Raw genomic sequence first — 23,069 nt, 5'->3', positions numbered from 1 at the left:
TTAAGCAGCCACATGTGAAGATTTATAATCTCTCTCTCTCTCTCTCTCCCCCTCCCCCTCCCTCTCTCTGTCTCACTATTCTCTCTCTCTCTCTCTCTCTCTCTCTCTCTCCCTCTCCCTCTCTCTCTCTCTCTCGCTCGCTCTCTCTCTCTCTCTCTCTCCAACCGCGAAAGAAGGAAAATGGGTACGGAAGAAACGAATGCGTTTCTGCAAATTGCGACAGAGTTCGTCAGATTGCGACGTTGTACAAGTTGGAGAGGCTTCAAGAACTTCTACATGACGTTTTGTTAGGTGGAATAGTTAGGTGTTAATTTGACCTCTTTTTCGCTTACATACATATTGCCTCGCGGCGGGTTGTGTCTTTATTTGCTCCAATAAATGTGTGTATGTTTTCGGTTTGCATGACTCGGAGTGAAGTGGGAAACAAAACATAATCACGTTTTCTGTGGTTGCGTGAGTTGCATTTACGGTGTTGGCCACAGGTGGCGCTACACTTTAGTGTCAGCATCATAATTAGCATTTAGCAGCAGAGACACTCATGTGTTCGTGGGAATATGCTAGCTTGCTAGTTAGCGCCAGGCTGGAACTTTTATTAACCGATTCGGACAAATAACGTGAGCATATGTTTCCATAACATGAATGGTCTACATTAGCTGTATGTTCTTCGTTTGATTCGCGGCAATTCGTTTGGTTTATGTCTGCTATTACCTACGATCTCAGCTCCTTCCTAGTGAGTTAACGTTAGTTCACAATCTTGGAGTGGCACGAACGTGCATTGCACGTTCAAAAATCTCCACCCGTGTTTAATACTATGTGGATTCTTTTAAATCATAGAGAAATTGCAATTTTGTTTGTATCCCAATTGGTGGACAGCATGAGGGGTTGTATCGCCTTTCTGTAAATGTGTAAACAACATATCAAAATGGTCCTTGGTCATAGAGCTACAAATGCATTACCTGGTACAAATCTGGAACAGTGTTTCCCAACATTTAATGAGCCAAGGTACCCATTTGGAAAAGGCTCACGGCACACCACCAAACGAAAATGTAACTAAAAGTTTGCTGAAACAATGAATGTCTCGTTCCAAATTATTCACAAAAGTGCGTCTGTTTAATTGAACACAAACTTCGCATGACTAATTGTGTTGCATTGTATTGTATTGAATTGTAGCTTATGTCTCACATTCATGTCACAAATGTGATAGAGATACACAACATTTCATGTGCTCCTGTGAGGTCTACTTTGCGCATTACATGATGCAATAAGGATGAGTTTTGGCGGAAGTGAACTGGTTCTTGTTTGCTCTTGGACAGGATGGTTAATCGACCACCATTTTTTTTTTGCAGCTTCCGTAGTCAAAGTGTGTCCTCACTGCACTGCTTGTAGTAACATCATCACAACAGTCAGTCTCAGTGTTGCAGCAAATAAAAGTCCAGCCAAGCCATGCAATTTGATGGCTCGTTATTATTGTTTAATTGTTGAACATTTAAACGTTAATTTACTAAGGGGTGTGTTTGCATACTTTTAGATGTTTTGACAAATTGGAGGTGGAAAAACTTATTTTCACATTATCTATAAAGCAAAAAAAATCTCTTATCTGAAAAAGTTGATGCTTGGGGGAAAATTAATCAAACCACGAAGGGAAAAAACTGCAAAAAAAAATCGGAAAAATCTTATTTTTGTGAAAAAGAAAATGCAGATTTATTTTATTTTGTTCCATTACACATGGTGGAATGAAGACAAGCTAAAAGCCACCTTTTCCCATTTCCTTCTTAGCAGTTCACATATTTAATGTTTACGTCGTGCAAGCTGATATGTGTAGTATGTTTCTTCCCAGTGTGTCTGCTCACTGTCAATGTGTGTTTGCAGTATGGCCGAACAGGCGGATGCTGCTCTGTGTACAGACTCAAGCTCTGTGGACAAGGATAGTCCCAAAGTAAGATGGACTCTGGAAGAGGTTAGTGAACAGAAGGCTTTATTTATTTACTGAATTACACATTGTACTCTGCATTTAGCACTGTAAATTGGCAAGATAAGGCTGGATTTTCACTGTATGTCCAAGTGCTCCATTCGGATTTCATGTCTAGATCTGTTTTGTTTGACTGTCTATTTCCATGTACATTCCAGCACATCTGATATGGCTGTGTTTACACCGGCAGAATAAAGATTACATTGTTTTTGAATGTGTTTTATTTGTGTTGTTTTGGTAGGCGCGGGCATCACCAATCTGTGTTTTAATGATATCAAGCTCTCCCATTGGTGCCTTTATCAATCAATCAATCAATCACATTTTATTTATATAGCACTTTTCATACATAAAAATGCAACTCAAAGTGCTTTAAAACATTCAAAGCAAAACATAGAATTATCTTTACTCTGTTCTCGCATTGCACACACCTCCATAATACATTTCCAAACTGTGGCATAGTGATATTTATTAGAGACAAAAAAATTGAATTGTGTTACTTGCAGTGCAGTGTTACATCCATCCTAAATAAGGCTGATGATTATGCGATTACTGCTCAATTGATGTGATCACGGCTCAATATTATGAGCTATTTTCATCACTTTTGGCAAGCACTTACATTAAAAATAATACCTTGCACCTGACACCTGATGTTGATTTTCTCTTCTGTGCAGGATGAAAACCTGAAAATCCTTGTCCAGAATTTTGGGGAACGCAACTGGAATACTGTGGCCACTCTGTTACCAGTAAGAATTTGTTAGAATGAGTAACACCATGTAGTGCTGAATGATTTATCGGTTTTGGATCGAAATCTCAATGCGAGACAATGTAATCATATGAAAGCTGCGTTTTTCGCAGTGCTTCTAACTGTCCCGTAATCTGTTGTCAATTATTTCACACACATATACTCTCTCCTTCCTCTCCCGCCAAGATATCCAATCAGAAGCGGAATGCTATTCGTGACATCACGCAATCAGCTCCAAGCTGGTTTTATAAAAGAAAAAAACAAATTGTCAATGTGACGTCGCACAGTTGCCCGTCCTCCTTGTTTTGCGGGTGGCTGGCAAGCATGGACGCTTTAGGAAAAGTGAAGCCATCGATGGCCGTATTACGTTTCCACTGGCTAAGCCCACCTAATATGAATACTGTACATTGATTTCTCTGTGGCGTTTTACCGTTATTTTCTGTCTCTACAGCGAAAATGCCACCATGTATGTCATACAGTCGAATCAGTAAGTCTGGGAGAAGCGCTGCATGCAAATTTCATTGGTTAGAATGCGATTTTAAATGTTCTCTTATCAGGCATATCTCTGATCGTAAAACACGTACTGATAACAGTGTTTTCAGCGAAATAATATGGAAATAAGATGGCCGCCCTCTGGCTTTAGCCGCGAGGGGCCTGATAGTTCATTCAAATATAAGTCTGTGCTCGCAAAGGGGGAATGCTCGGCGCTAAGCTAACTTGCTCTGCAGCAAGATATGTCTGTGCGCTTGCTTGCTGGTGCCGCTCAGGGTCTATGTCTGAAAGTCACGACCGGCCACTGTAGTTTATATGCTGCGAAAAAAATGTAAGGAACAAACGATACAGAAGTATTTTTTTAAAGGCTTGTATAATACAATATAAATTCGCTAAGTATTAACTAATCGTTATATTATATCATGAATAGTTGTATATGAGGCCGGTACCAGTTCTAACAGGGCCACCGCAACTTGGCTCACGGTGGCCAGGCACAGACTTCCACTTGAGCAGCATTAGTTTGACAACATGGCAGTGATGTCAAAACAGGAGTTCAGAATATTGTAATGTCATAATATATAGGATTTAATCTTCGAAATGCCCATCCCTCATTTACAGTTCTAAAAGAATCTATGAACATGTTTTAAAATCAAACAAGCGAAATACACGTTCACTGAGAAATAAGTTGAAAAATGGTCTATTTTGTCCTGTTCCGTAACAGGGGAAGACAGAATTACAGTGTATGCAACGCTGGAAAAAACTGAATGAGAATGTGGTCACAGACTGCTGGTCCAAAGAGGAAGATGAAAAGGTGAAGAACGTGCACCCTAATAAAGTAGAACTTTTAAAGAGGAGAAATCAACCCAAACATATTTTTTCAACAAAATGTTCCCAGCAGGCCCACTAGTTGAAACATGGCATTCTGGTTCATAGTGTGTTTGTGCAATATGAGTTAAAAGCAGCAAAATCCACCCGTTTTCAGCCATCTCTGGGGGCGGCCATTTTGTCCTTTCTGTCGGCTGAAAATGGCCTCACAACTGCACAGGGCTCAGGGAACGACCAATCACAGCTTGCCTGTTTTCTAAAGCTGAGCCGCGATTGGTTGTTACCTGAGCCCTGGGTAGTTGTGACGTCATTTTCAGTCGACAGTTGTGACAAAACAGAGATGGCTAAACACAGGTGGATTAACGCTTATTCCACAAACGCAATATTTATCAGAATGCCTTTTTTCAACTAGTGGGCTTCCATAGAACATATTCTTGAAAAAAATATGTTTGGGTTGATTTCCACTTTAAGGATTCTGGTAGACTGCTATTTGTTTGGATTTCAAACAATCTTTCCATAAGAAGCTTTTTTTGTTTGGTTGTTTCCTTGAGCAGTTGAAAGGGTTGGTGGGCAGATTTGGCACCAGTCGCTGGAGTTTGATCTGCAAGCACCTGAGTGGGCGAGCGGAGAATCAGTGTCGAGAGCGTTGGTTCACTCACTTGGAGTCCCTGTTGAAGAGGTCCAACTGGACACACGAGGAGGATCTCATCATTTACAAAGCCCATGCCGTCTTTGGGAACCGCTGGGCTGAGATTGCCAAGCTGCTTCCTGGAAGGTAGGATGCTTTATTGAGTATTCGGTCACTTTAGGAAGTCATTCATTCAATAAATGCACACCATATGGAGATAGGCATTGGAACATACAGCGATGTGTATGGTGTTTGTGTGTGTTTCCTGTTTGTAGGACAGAACATGCAGTGAGGAGCCACTGGAACTCCACGCTCAAATCGGAAGCCAAATTGAGCCAGCTCAAAAATGACTCAGACACCATCTCTGTTGATATTCAGCAGTTTGTGGAAGGAAGGGTATGAACACATCTTAAAATAGATTTTTTTTTTCAAACGCTAGTATGTCCATCTTGTTGGTCAGAATTCTTTGTCAACCAAACAGGGCCTATTCTTACATAAGGAGATGACAACAGACTCGCATTGTATCGTATTTTGCAGGTCAACTTCAAGTGTGACATTTTATTGGACACCTCATCAGTAACTTCTGAAGTGGTAAGCTCCTTGTTGGTTCTGCAATAGTAGATCTTGAAAATGTGCTTTGAAATGCATGACTTGAGAGAATCCTTCTTTTTCCTCCTTGCTGGACTTTTTGTTCTTTGCATTTCTGTAGGTCAAAGACAAGGAAGAGCAATGCAAAATCCCCCAGAAGAAGTCTGCCCCACCCGCGCAGCTCGCTTTGACATCAAAAGGGACCTCGCCTCCAAACAGCGCCCCCTTGCCCACCCTTCCCAGCTCCAGTGGCGTCTCTACCCCACCACCAGCAGCAGAGGCGGTGGATCAGAAAAAGTTTATTGACGCAGCATTGAGGATGATGGCTGAGGACATGCTCCCGCTCAGGTAGGTTTAGAATGGTGCTCACTCGAGAGGCCTCATTGTTTCACTGGTTGGTTAAAGATTGGTGCTTCGGTCGCTGTGTGTAATTGACGCAAGGAGGCTTGATGTTTGGCTCAGTATTTCTCAACATGAATCAGCCTAAACCAAAATTCTTTCTTTTACAATACATGGTAGTGTTTTTGTATAGTCTGGCCACCAAGAAACTCACTCAGGGGGAGCTTAACGTCACAGTCGGACCAAAATTTGCTTCACTGCAAATATTCAGCGAGCAAAAAAAGGACTTGGTTGCATTGTTTTGTATTTGATGGGTGGGCAGGGACTCCAGAGACCCAACAAGAGAGGCTCAAAATCCAAAATCGGCTTTAGAGGTTTGTTTTCGGCATCATTTGGACAGACATGAAGTTATTAGCAGTTTTGGCTTTTGCCAAGAACAGATTCTGTTTCAAGAAACTTGTCATCGATAGATGGATAGTAAATTGTACTCTGCGTTGGATCAGTGTGACAGCCTTAAAGCTTCTTAAACTGGCGCTGAACTGCAGTCAGAGACAGAAGAATTTCTTGCCAGGCGGCAGTTTTGCAATGTCAATTGACGAGCCATGGGCAAGGGAATGGCATGCTTACAAAAACTGCAAAGCCTAAGCTGTTATTAGAAAGTTCACAGTATATTGACTTTTGGGACACCTTGTATTTCATTTTTCCAGTTTTTTTTTTTCCAAGCTCTGAGCTTGCCAGTTGTTGTAATAACGTTCCAAGCATGTGGGTTAAATAAGTAAAATGTCATGGCGTTTTCCTCCTCCTCGCACAGTTTTGTGGAAGGAGCCGGTTTCCGGTCCTTCATGGGCACCATCGGACCCGAATACCCCAAGCTGTCCCAGCGTGCGGTCGGCTTGCAGCTTTATGACGACGTGGAGAGAACCATCAAACCTCAGCTCATCCGCGACTTAAAGGCCTGCCTTTGCAAAACCCAACATGGACAGGGTGCCATTCATGTGACCTGTGACCTCTGGGCCGGCGTGAAGCACAGTCCGATGACCGAGCCCATCGTCATTGTGCAGCTCCACTTTATCAGTAACTCGTGGCAGATTCGCCGGCCCACTGTGGCCTTCCGTCACGTGAGCCACAAAGACTTGAGCGCGGCCGTGGCCAAGGAGCTGGAGGGCGTGCTGCTCAGCTACGGCGTCTTTCCGCAGAGCATCGGCTATGTCCTCGTCAACCACGCCAAAGAAGTGCTGGCTGCTAACGGTGTGTTCTGCGACTACAAGATCATGTGCCCATCGAACAGGGGGGAGCCCGACGGCGATGAGATAGTGGCCTTTCTGTCAGACCGGATACCCGATTCGGAGTCCCCGTTTTCAGAGCTCAAAATCGGGACCAGAATCGCTTGCGTGGCAAAAACGCTACAGCTGGTCATCAGCGAGGCGTTGAAGAACTCCAGGGTGGTCGAAAACCTCCTGTCACATGTCCACAATGTGGTGGCTTTCTTCAGGGGCAGTACGTACTGGAGTGAGGTAGGACAAACGCATGCTAACATACATTAACCGTGTCTTACTTGTAATGGGGGAATTTCAGTTTCCTTGATAGTCCAACTTAAAAACGATGTCTGCAAAAAAAAAAATTCCCCCCAAAATAGACTCAATTGTACTTTTAGGTTGTCAGCAAATTTTGGGCTGCCACTTTCTTTCCTTTTTTTTTTTTTTTTTTATTGAACCAATGTACATCAAGTATCAATATATTTCATGCTCAAAGGCACGTACTCTATAAACTAGCCACCATTTAACAACAAAGTGTTTAAAACAACAAAATAGGCACATACTGAGATTTTTTTTTCTAGTGCAAAGGGCTACTGTGCATTAAAAACTACCATTCAAAGATGGCACAAAACTGCTAAACATCAAATGAACATTAAGCGCAAGAACTGGATTTGTGCATTTATCCATCCATTATGTGAACCGCCAGCCATTGCAACAGCTGCTTAAGTCATGCGTTCGCAACGCCATTATGGTGTTGAATAAATCCACATTTTTGGAGGCGCAGGGGCACAACTCCTCATGCACGTTAAACGGACTGACAACGCTTTTCATTTTAGAGCCATGGTATTTGAAATGCTGTGTCCAAATTCATAGGCTGCGTCCTCTAAAGGCCAAATTTAAAGTCCACATGAAGTAACTTCTGGTGCGCCTCGACCATACACCGGTGTGCAAATTCACGCGGCCATCGAATCTAGCCTTCATTTCCATTGAAACGGGCACTCGTTCCCTAGTCTCATTAACCCATTAAGGCCTAAAGCGCCTGGATCAACAGCTCCCCAAAACCTAAGGGCAACTATAGAGTGACCCTCTTGAACCTGAGGTTCTTCAGAAATTCAACACCTGCAAAATAATAGATACCTCAGCCCCTGTAGCAGATAGAAACCTACAGTAATTCCAAAAGAATTTGAGAGCTTATATATGTGGCTTTCACACAGGCACAAGTTTATTATTATTTACTGTTTCAATCAAAGATGTAAAAATAATGTGTCAGTGCGAGAGAAGCACATTTTTTTATTTAAAAATGTCAATATAGTCATTGTCTACAAACATATATCTTAACCATATATCACGTTCAACTGGTTCTAATGGTTCTAATGTCACTGCCGCTACTAATTTCAGACCTCCCGTGATCGACGGTGTCCGCCATTAGCCTGCGGCTCGAAAAAATTCCGGGACATCCCCCGCGGTATCGCCACACCGTCACGTCTATATTCTCATGCATTAGATTGGCTAAAAGACCGAGAATTGGATTAAAAAAAAAGACAGACGTATCCGCTCTCCCGGCGTTAAAGGTAGATAGACGCAACAGCGCTCCCGGCTCTAGTGGTAGAAACGCGGTTATGCGCTCCTCCCGTCCTTAATGGGTTAAACTCAACTTGTTACACATGGTTGGCGGATCCAAACTAAATCATCTCGTGTACTCTCTGTGTCCTCGTGAAGGTTTTGTTGAAGGAGTGCGGCGTGTCTTTGTGCCCGCCCTCCAACCACTGTCGCTGGAACTCCATGATGGTGTCTTTGCGCCGAATGGTGCAGGAGTCCGCTTGGAACGGCATCATCACCGTGCTGGCGCAGGCTCGCTGCGAGGCCAGCGACACGGCCAGCGCCCCGCCTCTCATCATGGTCAAGCGAGAGCAAGTGCTCGACATCCTCGCTCTCCTGGAGCCCTTCCAGGAAGCCTTGCAGGTACGGAATTGTCTTAATGCCGTCAACTATGTGCTAGAAGGGACCCTGTGAGTATCTGTATTTATTTATTTATTTATTTTTTGGCGGTGGGCGCCTGCTGTCACTTGCAGGTCTTGTTAGGAAATGCATCGGCCATCTCGTATGTCCTGACCTCTCTGGTTGGCCTCGATAAGACGTTGGCGAGCTGTAGCACCAACTACACCCACTTCAAAAAGGCCCTACGCACGGGCCTCCATACTCACTTCCAGTCCCTGATTCACCAGACAGACCTGATTGCAGCTGCCGTGCTTGACCCCAGGAACAAGCTGGAGGTATGTACTCTAAATCGGCGTACCCAGCCACTGGGCTGTCTTTGGGCCATTTGGTACAAGGCTGCACAGAGATACTGAACAAAAATGTGTTAAATATGTTAAATATGTTTTGCTGATACACCACAGTCTGAAAAGTTTTATTTTGAAAATCAGGTGCATCCACTGTGCCTCTATAAAAACGTTTGTCTCGGTCTCGTTGTACGGTAAAGTTGCTCACAAGCTAGCAAAAATTAATCAAAAAGAAGGTGTTTGGAGCACTTTTTTGCCAATTAACTCAACAGAAAAAGAGCCTATGCCATAGCAAAATTTTAGTCATCTGTGCCCCTACATTTTTTACTTGCACCCCTAAAGTTTCAGGTTAAGGGCCTCGAGCCCTTTACTATATTAGTATAGTCCATGTACTATTCCAGTACTTACGTATTATATTCCCTGATGCCATAATCCCTGATGCTCAAGTTGCTGTTCTGTGTTGTTGACAGACTCTCTCCTGATGCACTAAGCCTGAGCAATTTGTACTTAGGACAATTTTTTTGACGACTTCTCGTGAATGAAAACGTTAACGTTAAAACTCCTAGCAGGAACCGTTGATGGTGGAACCGTAGAGGAATGCACACGTGAATCAAACATTTGTGCTTGGTGGAAACGGCACTCTGTTCTGATTTGCACGCTAAATTCAAATTCTCACTTGTCTCGAGCAGACGTTCACTGATGGCCAACTTGTAGGCCAGACAGGTTTCCTAACACCTCCAACAAAATACGAGGCTCGCACCATTGTGGAAGCAGCACTGGTGAGCCAAGCAGGCCCGACTAATCCCGCAGCGAAGGCAGCGGAACACCGGACAAATGAGGAGAGAGCCCAGCCGCCGGACGGCAGAGAGGAAACGGCAGCCCCCATCCCGACGGAGGCGTCCGGGGCCAGCTCAGACGACAACTGTGACGCCATGAATCCCATCGGCATCAAACGCAAAGCAGATGACAACGTCCCTCAGCCTCCGTCAAAGACCGTGACGTCAGAACTTGACGTGTACCTGTCCGAGCCGCTGTGGGCAAACGGCTCCAGTTTGCTCTACTGGAAAGCCGCCGCTCGCTTCCCAAAACTGCAGCGGATGGCCAAGAGACTGCTGGCAGTACCCGCCACCTCAGGGGGCTTCGACAGGCTCTGCCCGATGGCAGCCTGTATCGTACGGGCTAAACGGAACCGCATGCCACCTCACACCACAGAGAGACTCCTTCTTTATAAGAACTCTTTGAAGACAAAGACTGGCAGAAAGTCCGGTGGGGCCACTAAACACAGACTGAGCAAGTGATTGGGTGTTTCTGTCGGATCTGTAAAGTGATTTCATCCAATATGCAAATTATCTTTATTCTTTAAGTGCGTTTCAAAAAATTGCAGTTAAGTGAGACAGCCATTTGACTGTTTTTGTTTTTTTAACAGTAAATAGTTGTCACAATAATTAGTGACGGGCAGAAAATGATGTTCAGCCCATCTGCCTCACAAGTCAGAGTTTTTGAGTTTTGATTCTTGGCTCCGGCCTTCATGTTTGGAGGGTTTACTCCATGCCACATTCCAAAAAAGCATGTGTTAGGTTAATTGAAGAAGACACTAAATTGTTCAAAGAATTGAATGCGAGTGTTATTTACTGTGTGTCTATATGTTCCCTGCAATTGGCTATGAGCCAGACCAGTCACACACCCCACCTGGCCCAAGGTCAGCTCCAGCTCACAAGCAACCCTAATGAGGACAAGCGCTATAGAACATTTTGTCAATAGGAGTTTTGAATCACGGTGTCCGCTGCCCATAATAAAAGTCCATCTAAGTATGAATCTTTTTGTAATAATTGTTAAGTTAAACTACCCATTCCATTGTTTGGAATTTTTAGGGTCCCTCTGCCTCTAAAACTTGAGACATCATGAAAACCTAGTCGTACAAATCTAGAAGACTTAAATGTTCTACCTTGACAGCATGTGAAATTTGTCATATACATTGCATCCACTTCAGAGTGAACTTGTTTGTTAGTCAGTGAGTGATTCCTTCTAAGATAGCACCAAAACTAATTAATATTCATTATAACAGGCTTGACGTCCGTCTCCGTGTTTCCCGAACTTTGTTGAGCCAAATGGCCCATTCTGTCATGTCATGTCATCTTCCAAACCGCTTATCCTATATAGGGTCGCGGGGAGTTGCTGGAGCCTATCCCAGCCGTCAATGGGCGAAGGCAGACTACACCCCGAACTGGTCGCCAGCCAGTCGCAGGGCACACATAGACACTGTCACTGAGCGGGAATCGATCCCACGCTGCCCGCACACAACTCAGGCGTGTGTACCACTACACTATCAGCGGACAATGGCCCATTCTTCACATCAGAAAAATCTCACAGCAGGCTGCCAAACAAAAAACGTCACCAAAAGTGTACTGTATACTGAAATAATGATCACGTCCGAATTTGCCTACGAATTTATTTAATGTGAAATGGGGGGCCTGACGCTGTATTGTATTGGCAATAGGTGGATATACTCAGGTTAAACCTGAGTCATCCACCAGATGGCACTATGACTTTAGACTAAAATTTGTACTTTAGACTAAAGTCATTGTACCTTCTGCCATCTGGTGGATGAGCATTTTATTGTTCTGCCTGCCAGTCACTAGACGTCATTGGGATAGATACGAAGATACATTGTCCATCCATCCATTATCCATACCGCTTATCCTCACAAGGGTCGCGGGCTTGCTGGAGCCTATCCCAGCTGTCTTCGGGCAATAGGCGGGGAACACCCTGAATTGGTTGCCAGCCAGGGCACACAGAGCCAAACAAACGTCCACCCTCACACCAGGGGGCAATTTAGAGTGTCCAATCAACTTACCATGCATGTTTTTGGAATGTGAAACCCACGCAGGCACGGGGAGAACATGCGAACTCCACTCAGGGAGGCCGGAGCCGGGATCGAACCGACGACCTCTGAACTGCGAGGCGGACGTGCCGCCCCGAAGATACATTTGTAGTAGATAAATAATGCTTTTTGGACCAATTCAGTGGAAAAAAAATTCCCACGGCACACCCGATGATCTCACAGCACACTATATAATGTGGGAATCAGTCGTCTAAAAGAAGCTCATGGAAGCACTAACACGATGGAGGTTTTTTTCAGCTGAAAATTAACATGACTGTTTTATCAAAACAGTAATAATACGTTCATTTATTTTGCAATAACTGTAAAAATGAATAATGTAAATTTTATTTTTTTCATGCTCGACATTTTCTTTGAAATTCGTGTGACAATAGTTGATCAGAATGTTTTTGTGGGATGTTTTCATGGCAAAATTTGAGAAAATGTAAATTAAATGTTTTATTTTGGAGCAAGTCCACTTTGCAAGTCTTTTTTGTTTTTTTGACTTGTCTGCGCGTGCTGATGACGTCAGAGTTCGGTTCACTTCCGAGGTTTGGCTACGAGTTCCTCCACGCGTGTGTAAAAACATGTTTGTTGAACTTGTGAAACTAATACCTCTCGTCTTGTTCATTTTTGTGGACATTGTATTTCCGTAGAGTTAGTCCGAACAAGACCAGGAACGTTACGCGAGGACCCATCGAACGTCTTTTCATCGCAAACTCGTCGAGCTCGTGGAACGGTCCTCTTCGCCATGGCTCTGTACACGAAAGCCGCCGAGATCCTGGACAAGGTGGAGAAGCAGCAGGGTGCGCTCAAAACGCTGGTGTATGAAAGCAAATTTGCTAATATAAAGCAGCTCTTCGCTCTGGTCTGCGAGGCTCAGAAGTTCTCGTCCATCTTGGAGGAGATCATCGTGTCCACCAAGCTGCTGAAGCACACTAAGCTGAAGATGCACTTGGCCAAGGTGTGTAAAGGAACATTTTTATATTTGCTGTCGTAAAACCTATACCAGTGTGTTCCAGACAGGGTTATAATAGCTTTGGAATTTTCATTATTATTATGTATTTCAGTTTAAATTGTTTTTTAAAGTAGTTTTCAGAGAGGGTTCATAGTTTTAATTCGTTTTAGTGTTTTCTGAAAATGCTTCATTTTAGTTTAGTTTTTATTACTTTTTAGTTGTTTTTTTTTTTTTTTCATTTTTTGTATTTTTGTGTTAGTTAACAACTAAACATCACGGTATGTGAAAACCAAAACCAAAATTTCTCCAAGGCATGATAAATTCTTTGAGCAAACACTGATGCAAAACCTTTATAGTCATTATTCAATAAGCAAATTGGAAAGACAACAAAAAAACAGTACTACAAACTAGTGCTATGAACAGTAGAGAAAGAAAAGTGTGTATATGAGGTGCTTTTTGTTTTTAAAGCATTTTTATTTTATTTCATTAACAAAAATGTTTTTTTTTTTTTTTTTTTTTAAAGTTGTAGCCTTGATTCCAGCCAGGGCCATCAATAGTAAATTAACACTTCTTTTAACAATTCGCATTCTGACTGATCTCCAAGAAAATAAACTGCAAGTTATTTTGTCCTCAGTCAGCTATTCTGTATCTCTAAATGAGTACCGGTGCTTTTTTCCACAACAGGTTCTAGTCTTCGACCTGCTCATGGGTCAAGGCCTCAAGTGCGGCGGCTCCTGGAAGACGCTGCTGATGAAGCATCGCTCCAGGCTGCAGGCGGAGCTTGCCCTCATGAAAGTCAAACGGAAGGTAAGCAGGAATGAAGACCTGCTCGCCAGTAACATCCAGAAACCTGTCGGAGAGCAGCTCCCCAGGTACGTGCGCGTCAACGTCCTGAAGACCACCGTGGAGGACACTGTGGACTACCTCAAGAGGGATGGCTTCACTTACAAGGGCGAGGCCTCCAAGTTGGACGACTTGACTCTAAGGGCCAGAGAGTTTGCGAAGGACCTCCACCTGCCAGAGGTGCTGGTCTTCCCGCCTAAAACGGACTTCCACGACCACTTCCTGTACAAGGCGGGCCACATTATTCTCCAGGATAAAGCCAGCTGCCTGCCCGCCTTTCTCCTTAAGGCCCCGCCTGGGAGCCACGTCGTGGACGCCTGCGCCGCCCCGGGGAATAAAACCAGCCACCTGGCTGCCATCATGAAGAACAGAGGCAAGCTGTTCGCCTTCGATTTGGATGCTAAGCGTCTGGCCACCATGTCCACCCTCCTGCTGCGAGCCGGCGTCACCTGTCATCAGCTGGCCAATCAGGACTTCCTGAAGGTGGACCCGGACAGCAAGTTGTACGGCGACGTGCAATACATCCTGCTCGATCCCTCGTGCAGTGGATCAGGTCCAACAGTGTTTTCCCACCTCTATTTAACCAAGATGCATATTTTACTTTAATTAATTACCGGTAGTTAATTAACCAGCTGGCTGATTTAATCGTCTGATATTATTAGGGCTTTAAAAAATGGCAGATTATTTCTTTTACTTTTAGTACACATTTGGCACATTACAATATAAGACAAAGATGATGACATTTTATTTATTTATTTATTTTTTGTGTATGTTTCAGGCATGGTGTGTCTCCAGGACCGCCCTTCTGCCGACCCTCAGAAGGAAGCGTCACGTCTGGCTTCGCTGGCCTCCTTCCAGCTGCGTTGCCTGAACCACGGCCTCCGGTTCCCTCGCCTGAAGCGCCTGATCTACTCCACCTGCTCTGTCCACATCCAGGAGAACGAGGAGGTAGTAACGGCCTGTCTCCAGCAGAACCCCGGCTTCAGGTACACACTTTCTATCCTGTAACTTCACCACACCCCAGCAATTCCATTCTAGGACTGTCACTATCGAATCATTATACAATCTATTAATTGAGTAATCGGATAATGGAATAATCACGTCACTTACAGTCAAAGTGGGCCCCTGCTTAGCAATGGGCTGACAACAGATGTCTCAAACTATGCTCAGCTAAGTTCAGCTTTCGTGTATTTAAACACAAATGAGTTACCGTTTCCAACTTTTACACATTTTAAGATATCTAGTCTACATTACTCTCCATCTAGCAACGATAGCGTAGCTATGTTCTAACTAGCGATAGTACTGTAGATTAAAAACACGTTACACTGCAAAAATGTATTAAATTTGAGAAATAAATACTTGTTTTGAGAGGATTCAGACTAAAAACAAGTGAAATGATCTGCCAGTGCAGGAAAATAATTACGCTAGGTAAGATTTCTTGAAATAAGAAAAATTATCTTGGCTTTTAAAAGAGAGAAATATATTAAAAAGAATGGTTACACACTAATTTCAAGCACTATATTAGGTAAAATAAAGTTGAAACTAACCTATCATGCATGTTTTTGGAAGGGGGGGGGGGCAGAGTACCCGGAGAAAACCTATGCAGGTACAGCGAGATCATGCAAACTCCACTTAGGAATGCCGAGGCCAGATTCAAACCCACAACCTCTGCGCTGTGAGGCGGACGTGCTAACCACTCAATGCCCTGAAGTGCACCAAAAAGTGTGAATGAAGTGTGTTGGTACACCAGTTAGTAGTTACTTGGAGGTTCTTGAAATAAGTTTGTGCAGCTAAAAGTTCTCTGAAAACATCAACTATAGCATCAAACTGAGACTTTGACAGTAATTTATCTTATTTATGAATAAGTAAGTAAATAAGTAAATAACCAATTTTAGGATCGACAAACTAAGTAAAAAATAAAAGACAAATAATCTTAAAACAATGTTAACAATCTTACAAATATTGCTCTTGCATAGTATATTATTCTCAAAACAAGTTCAAAAAGACTTTTTGGCTTGATATAAGAAGATTCTATGTCTAGGTTAGATTTTCACCTCACCAAATCTGGCCATCTTTGCAAAATGTTTGGACACCCCTGCTCTACTCTCTTCACAAACAACTTCAACTTACATGATGCAAACAAGGTTATACTGCTGGATAAATGCTTTACAATACTTATAAGAGTAAATATGGGATAAATTATGTATTTTTATTGGAACACCGACCTTACGACGTTGCGGGACACACCAAAAAGGCTGCTTGTATACCGACTTTCCGACGGCCTTAAACCTTTACGCCCCCCTCTTCCCTCCCCGTCTAAAGGTAGGATAATGGGGCGGCTAATAGCAACAACTAGCTTCAGGCCGTTAAAACAAAAGGCGTTAGCCCAACAACATTAGCTCCTTACTGTCCGTCCAGCGTGTGGAAGTGAACATGAGCCTGCGTCATCATGTCGCGGGGTTGCCTCCCAAGCAGTCGCGTGCGGTGTCCGACACTGCTCGCAGCCGCCACCTTCTGCCTGAGTGAAGCGAAGGTAAGCCCTCATCAAACAAGCGCCAGAGTTCAGCGAACAAAAACAAAAAGTTCCAGCGAGGCTGACTGCACAGCCGAGTGTGGCCGCATTGGAACGGGCCATTTCGGCTGTTACGTTCCAAATTGGAGGGCGCGTTGTAAGTCGAAAAACTGGGACCATTCCTCATCCAAATAAATGCGCACGTCTATCATTTCCACTTCAGTCTCTGTAAATATCCTGACTGGTGTTAAATGCCTCGCCCATCCTAACCGTGATCAGCAAAGAAGCAGTGTTTTTTTTTTTTTTAAGCAAAGAAGCAGTGTGCGCTCGTCCCAGTATAAATCTATGTAGCTCTGCTCACTACCACATTTCCTCATTCTCATATAAATCAGCCACGGAGCGGTTAATCCTTTTGATATGTTAAAGTGGGCATTAGTAGGGGTGTCCACATAGATTTCGGTGCCAATTGATCGCCGTTTTTGGACATTTTAAGCAATGAAAGTACAATGATTTCCAATGGAGAGTTTGGAATCTGTTCCTCCCGTGACTCCGGCTGAACAAGGATAGAACGGTAGTGTTATTCATACAGTTGCTTATTTCCTAATTTCTACAAAATGAATGGATAAGATGAAAATGGCAACTCTTTTCATTTTCCTGATCAAGAAATATATCAGATGAACTTGTTAGTGAAAACATGGTCATCCGGCCCCACCGTTGCTTTAAGGGAAAACCTCACTGACTGCAGTGTCAACTTTCCACCAATAGAGGGTGCTAATTAACAGTGAAAAGATAATGCGTGCTTTAAATAGAGTACAATGTAATTCCATTTCCATCCTTTATTTGTAGTTCACTCTTCAAGTTTTTTTTTTTCCTGTGGAAGCCTGTGTATGCAGAATGGCTATTAAAAAGCGCAAGCTAGCAAATGACAGTATCATTATTGCTTGACAATTGCTATTTTTCCTGCAAAGGCAATATCTGCATGTTTGTCTTTTAAATCAAATTACTTGTGGCAGGGCTTGGCCCCGTATAACAGGACTAGACCCGGCCTCCCTTTGTGTCTTAAACAAATGCTAACATTTCATGTGTGCTAAGGTGATTTTGCCCTTCATGTAGGATTTCCTATTTGGACTGTAGAGTGACCATCCATCTCTTGTGTCATGTGTTTCCACAGGCTGGTTCCTTTGCTGGCTGAGTGGCCCGAACGTGGCTTGCCACCCCTCACTCAGTGTCTCCGGGCAAGCGTCAACGGGACGCGCACGCATGGATTCTTTGTGGCCCTACTAGAGCGATGCAATAAAGCCCAGAAACTGATGCCACAACTAACGGTGCAGATAAGGTAGATACTGTCATGTTGCATTTGAGAAAACTGTAAAATAAGACATATCCATCTGAACTTTCCCTCAGAACTATTGTTTGAATTTAAATCAGGACTAATTTATTGGCGCCAACAAAAGACCCTGCTAGCAGAGGGTAGTATTGCAAAGTTCTGTCTATTGAGTGCAACGTTGTATAAACGGTACCCACTAAATGGCTAACTGGCTAAACATCTCAGTTTTGCTTGTGCCGCATAAACATCACTGATTGGTTCCATGTGTCAAAACGAAAACTTGTCCAAAATGATTGCCACGTACCAAAATGCAAGTGGTTCCCAAAGCAGATAGAAATAAGAATTAAATGGAAAATATGTTCTTGTTGTGTGTTACTGCAGAAGTTGTTTGGTGGGTTAAAGTGACTGCAATAATGATGCTAATTCCTATTAGCCCATCTATGGAATTTCATATTGTATGTTAGCAAAAAGCTATTGGACGTATATCACGCTAATGAAAATGGAAATGTTGAAAGTACTTTGAACATTTTGGGAGACAAATAAATGGCTTGAAGCAAGAACACTTTGCTTCTTATTTAGAGAACTTTAACTTTGATTGATGTTGAACTAAACACTGCACGAATACTAAAGCATCCACTCTTGATCGATGCGTTTGCACATTATAGGCATCCCAAGATGACCTGCCCACCTGCCTGCGAGAAGACCCCTGAAGCCACTCCGAACGAGTCTGAAGCTTCAGAGTGCGATGACAAAGCCACGCCTGCTGAAGACAGCGCGCCGGGTGAGAAGAAAACCAGAAAGAGAAAGAGAAGAAAGAAGAAGAAAAGCGCAGGTGTAATAACGGAATTGAAAGACTGAATTGGCATGTTATACACAACAGGAATGAATGATGTAAGGCGATTCCATTTTATTAAAAATTCTACATGTTACAAAAACTTTCAGTGCCTTTTATCATGGTCCTCCGGGGAATGTTGCTTACAAATGAACCAATTATTCCTCATTCTTTTAACGTGCCACATCCGTACCAGTCATTCATCCATTGTCTATAGAGCTTATCCTCATTAGCTGCTGAACATTAACATAGTAGTTAGGGTTTGGCAAGAATATCTAATTATGACTTTACTCCTTGAATATATTAGGTTAGTGATAGATCATGAAAATTAAAAAACTGAGGACCCCTTTTATTCGGAACATACTGTAGCTGGATATGTAGCGCAGATTGCAACGTAAACTGAAGGGGGTGCTATAACCACACTTAAGATGGAGCTTGAGTGTGTGTTGTGTATATTTCCATTGCCTTTCTTTGTCCTTCCTGCTGAGCTCTCTGCCTCTTTCATAAGATCAGGCATCCACATTCTGCCTCATCCTCTCATCCCTCCCACTTTGCCTCGCCCTACTCGGCCCCCCTCCATCCTCAATCCTCCAATCCAACGGAGGTTTTTTCGCGAAACGCTGTCGAGAAAAGTGACTATTTTTAAACAAAGGTGTGGTCTCTACATGCTCTTATTGCCCAGAGTGCCACTTAAAATGAAGGTCTTCCAATAAATGTTGGTGAAAACTGGTATCCTCAAGTACATAGTATTTGAACACATGCTTGCTGCTACACCGGTCACTATTTTAAATGCATAAATCAATTAATTACATGATGTATAAAGTGGTGCTGATGTGATTTGGGTCATTCCAGAGTTGGAGGAAAATTTAGGTGCCAAAATTTGGGAAAAATGATTCATATTTATGTTTTCAAGAAAAAAACTAGTGTACCATCAATAGTAGTGTAAACCTGATATTTTGTATATATTTCGCTGTGTTTGACGCATCCCTTTTACGGGTACTCAGGCACCTGAAAACTAAATAAACTAAATGTTTATTTTTTTCATCACTCTAATTACAGTAACAGAGTTGAAAATCAATGCTAATGTTTTACGCAAGAGTACACGTTAGCTGTCTTGGCGGAAATGCAAACTGGGAAAGCACAAACTTAGCTAAATAAAAGAAAACTTTGGTAATGTGTTTTTATGTAGTATGGATAATAGTGTTGAGTTGGTTTGAGTGGCTTACTCCATGACTGTTGAAAAGAAAGTATAGAGGAGAGTACTTTCCTTAGGTCGAGGCCTTGGAGCAATTGGCATGATGATGTTCTTTCTGCTTAAAGAGAAAATCATTGCGAGCATTTATAGTCATCTAAAGCAGGCATATCCAGCTCCGGTCCTCAAGGGCTGCTGTCCTCCCTCTATTTCCATCTCTTCCTGCTGACCTACTCCAACACAACAGATTCAAATGACCAGCTCACCAGCAAGCTCTGAAAACGCCTGATAACAATCCTGATCATTTCAATCAGATGTTTTTGGTGTGGGGAGACAAACAAAACATGCAGGACAGCGGCCCTTGAGGACCGGGTTTGGACACCCCTGATCTAGAGTGAGGAACAAGAGTCTCAAAAATATGTTTGAATATCGCCTACAGTATGTTGTTGGAATATTTATGAATATATATTGTATTTTGAACAGAAAGCTTGCCTATTTAGCTTTTTTTTTTTTTTTTTTGTGCAGTCAGATATTCATATTTCACATGAAGTGATATTTCATACGAAACGTTTGACCTATTTGTCATGATGTTCCCTTGTCCGTCTGAGCATCACATATCATCTGTATGATTTTCCTTTGTGTCTGACAGCATGGTTACTTAGATGGCACACATTTTGCAAGGGTGGGGGTGATTGGGAGGTTAAAATGATGTAAAGTGACTGAAAGGAGGAACTGAAATGTGTATGTATGTGTGTGCGTGTGTGTGTTTCTGTTTATGGGTGCATCCATACAGCGGATTGACAGCTGCACGTATGGCTGAGACAGTGTGTGAAATACACTATGCATTCACGCGCGCGCGTGCGCGCGCGAACGCCCTCGCAGCTGACAACACCTCCAAGACCAGACAGAGTCCCAATGGGCTATAGGCGCGGGGTCAGTGGTCATTGAAAACGTCACATCTAATGCCGTCATGCTGAAGTCAACGCAGAAAGGACAGTAAATTGCACAAGAAGACAAATGATTTTAATCTGCTCTTCATTATTACACTAATGGACAAAACAATACCAAGCGTAGTGACGTTTTGATGGACAGTTAAATATTAAACATACCTGAAAATTAAATAACAAAACTGACGAAAAAAATCCCCCCACAAAAGTCTTTTATGTAATAATAATTAAATGAAGCTATATAAAAATGGAGTGGAATAATAATGATGCTTTTTTATGTACATCAAAAATGAACAATGATTAAATAGAATGGATATTCTCTTTTTGTCTACATATAACAGCTATTTGATAATGACTGAATGCGGGATTAGTTGCAACAAACTAAAAGTAATGAAATGCTATGGTTAATGATAAACCTAGAATAATAATATACGCTAAATAAGAGCTGATATATTGTTAAATAGTAAATAAAATTATTAAAGAATACAATTATATTCAATAGTTATTGAATACAATTAAAAGAGACAACTGAACTGATGTACAGTATAATAATGACCAAATACAACCGTGAATGCTAAAATTGGTGTATATAAGGATTCATAAATCCAATCAAAAATAAAACTGATACATACTAATGATGTAGCACAATTATTAAATACAACAAAATTATCATATTTAACTATTTTTACATGATGAAACTAACAAAATACTGATATTAATAACAATTTAATCCAATAATAAAACTGACATGATGCATAATAATATTTTAATGAAATAACGCATACAGTATATAATAATGATTTAATAATAAGACTAACATGATACTGATGTAATGAAATCATCCAATTTAAAACACACAAATATAATGATTAAATGTTTAAAAAATATATTATGCATATGTGCTGCATATAATTACTTAAAATATATTAAAAAATATCATTTAAAAAGCTGCTTAAAAATACAACTGATGTTTATCATACGGCTTGGTTAAAGAGGAAGTCCCCTCAAAAAGTGTTTTTTAAAAATGATATGTTCCATGTGGCCTCACTAGTCTACACTTGCCATTCAGATTAATATTGCATACGTGAAATATGATTTAAGACGCAAAATCCACCCGTTTTCATCCATCTCAGGGGGCAGCCATTTTGCTACTTGTTCTCGACTGAAAATCACATCACAGTTACTCAGGGCACACCTGTTTTTCTGAGTTTGGTCACGTGACGTTCGCAAACTGAAGCGTGATTGGTCGTTACCTGAGCCCTGAGCAGCTGTGAGCTTTTCAGTCAACAGCAAGTGGCAAAATGGTCAGCCCGAGTTGAAATAAACAGGTGGAGTTTGCTGCTTAATTCAGCCGGGACAGGCTCAAGTAGGCTTGTGAGCCTCATGAGGATAAGCAGATCAGATAATGGATGGATGGATGGATGGATGGATGGATGGATGAATATTCATCAGAATTTCATGTTTAGACTAGAGGGCTGCATAGAACTTTTTATTGTAAAGACAATTTTTCAGTCAACTTCCTCTTTAAATATGATGGAAAAAATAAAACTGATGTAGGACACAAAAGAACAAAGATAAAAAAAAAACAAGTATGTAGTAAAAATAACTAGAATAAACTATTTAGCTAGTACTCAAGAAATAAAACATGTTATGTATCTGAAGTTTTTAAAATATTGGTTGAGAAACACTTACCAAAACAACAATGTTCCTACAAACAGGTGGACAGCAGTCATGTATCGCAAATTATGAATTGATAGTGTGTACCGCATATGTAAACGAAATGAAATTGAGCTGAACGTTTTGTAATGTTTACTGTATAGATAGACGGGATTGCAAAATCCAGTGTGACTAAATGAAAGCAGTCATGAAGTTATAGTAAACACACATGCTGCAGTCTGTGTGAATATTTCAAAAGGCTTTTCAATTATTAACACATATAAAATATGCACAACACAAGGTGGATGTGGGCTTTTATGATGGTCCCAAGGACCAGCGATCCGGGCTCTTTTTTTATTTCAGCTTATGCAGCAGAAAGATGCATGCAAACATTTTTTTCTTATACTGAAATAAGTAACATCGTTACTTAAATGTCATTCTCAGCAGCAAATTTCTGATTTTACCTCCACTATATCCAACCCAGATTTCTGTCTGAAAACTAGAGCCTCAACACAGGTGTACCACAGAGCTCACTTCCGGAGCCCTTGCTATGTTCCCTTTAGGCAAAAGGCTTCTGCAACAGTTAAAATTGCAACCACTGGACAGTGTTTTGTGCAGAAATATAGTAGAATTTATGTCCCCCATATTTGTGGCGTCTGGTACGTTAACAATCTCCAGGCAGGTGTTGCGGATTCGCAGCAACTAATTGTTAATCCTCTAATTAATACACATTCATATCCTATGAGCCTTTTTTTTTTTACTCAGAAGTACAACTAAACTATTAGGAAACTTAATTTGAGCCT

The 23,069-nt window shown here is 42.0% G+C and overlaps 2 protein-coding genes across 6 annotated transcripts; both read left to right on the top strand.

Annotated features, from left to right (window-relative positions):
- The first annotated feature begins 143 nt into the window (after positions 1 to 143).
- Positions 144 to 12,416, top strand: mybl2a (MYB proto-oncogene like 2a). Of its 4 annotated transcripts, none has more exons than XM_086027071.1 (12): positions 144 to 184; positions 1,870 to 1,957; positions 2,641 to 2,712; positions 3,925 to 4,014; positions 4,583 to 4,803; positions 4,932 to 5,052; positions 5,194 to 5,247; positions 5,366 to 5,592; positions 6,395 to 7,097; positions 8,559 to 8,801; positions 8,912 to 9,112; positions 9,811 to 12,416. In XM_086027071.1, the coding sequence occupies exons 2-12, from the start codon at positions 1,871 to 1,873 to the stop codon at positions 10,417 to 10,419; spliced, it is 2,628 nt and encodes an 875-aa protein (XP_085883197.1). In that variant the 5' UTR covers positions 144 to 184; position 1,870; the 3' UTR covers positions 10,420 to 12,416. The 4 variants fall into 4 exon arrangements, with proteins under 4 accessions (XP_085883197.1, XP_085883195.1, XP_085883194.1 ...); XM_086027069.1 differs by having other exon boundaries at positions 167 to 299; XM_086027068.1 differs by lacking the exon at positions 144 to 184 and adding an exon at positions 404 to 614.
- Positions 12,417 to 12,488: 72 nt separating this feature from the next.
- On the top strand, positions 12,489 to 18,568 carry nsun5 (NOP2/Sun RNA methyltransferase 5). Of its 2 annotated transcripts, none has more exons than XM_086027073.1 (6): positions 12,489 to 12,550; positions 12,656 to 12,963; positions 13,642 to 14,353; positions 14,579 to 14,786; positions 17,484 to 17,648; positions 18,305 to 18,568. In XM_086027073.1, the coding sequence occupies exons 2-6, from the start codon at positions 12,751 to 12,753 to the stop codon at positions 18,495 to 18,497; spliced, it is 1,491 nt and encodes a 496-aa protein (XP_085883199.1). In that variant the 5' UTR covers positions 12,489 to 12,550; positions 12,656 to 12,750; the 3' UTR covers positions 18,498 to 18,568. The 2 variants fall into 2 exon arrangements, with proteins under 2 accessions (XP_085883199.1, XP_085883205.1); XM_086027079.1 differs by having other exon boundaries at positions 12,516 to 12,789; positions 12,856 to 12,963.
- Positions 18,569 to 23,069: the final 4,501 nt, after the last annotated feature.

This window comes from Filicampus tigris, chromosome 1 (assembly GCF_054856515.1).
Source record: "Filicampus tigris isolate MCC_2025a chromosome 1, RoL_Ftig_1.0, whole genome shotgun sequence".
NCBI classification, from domain to species: Eukaryota; Metazoa; Chordata; class Actinopteri; order Syngnathiformes; family Syngnathidae; genus Filicampus; species Filicampus tigris.
Note: the sequence above shows the minus strand (reverse complement) of the source record. Positions and strands in the feature narration are given on the sequence as shown.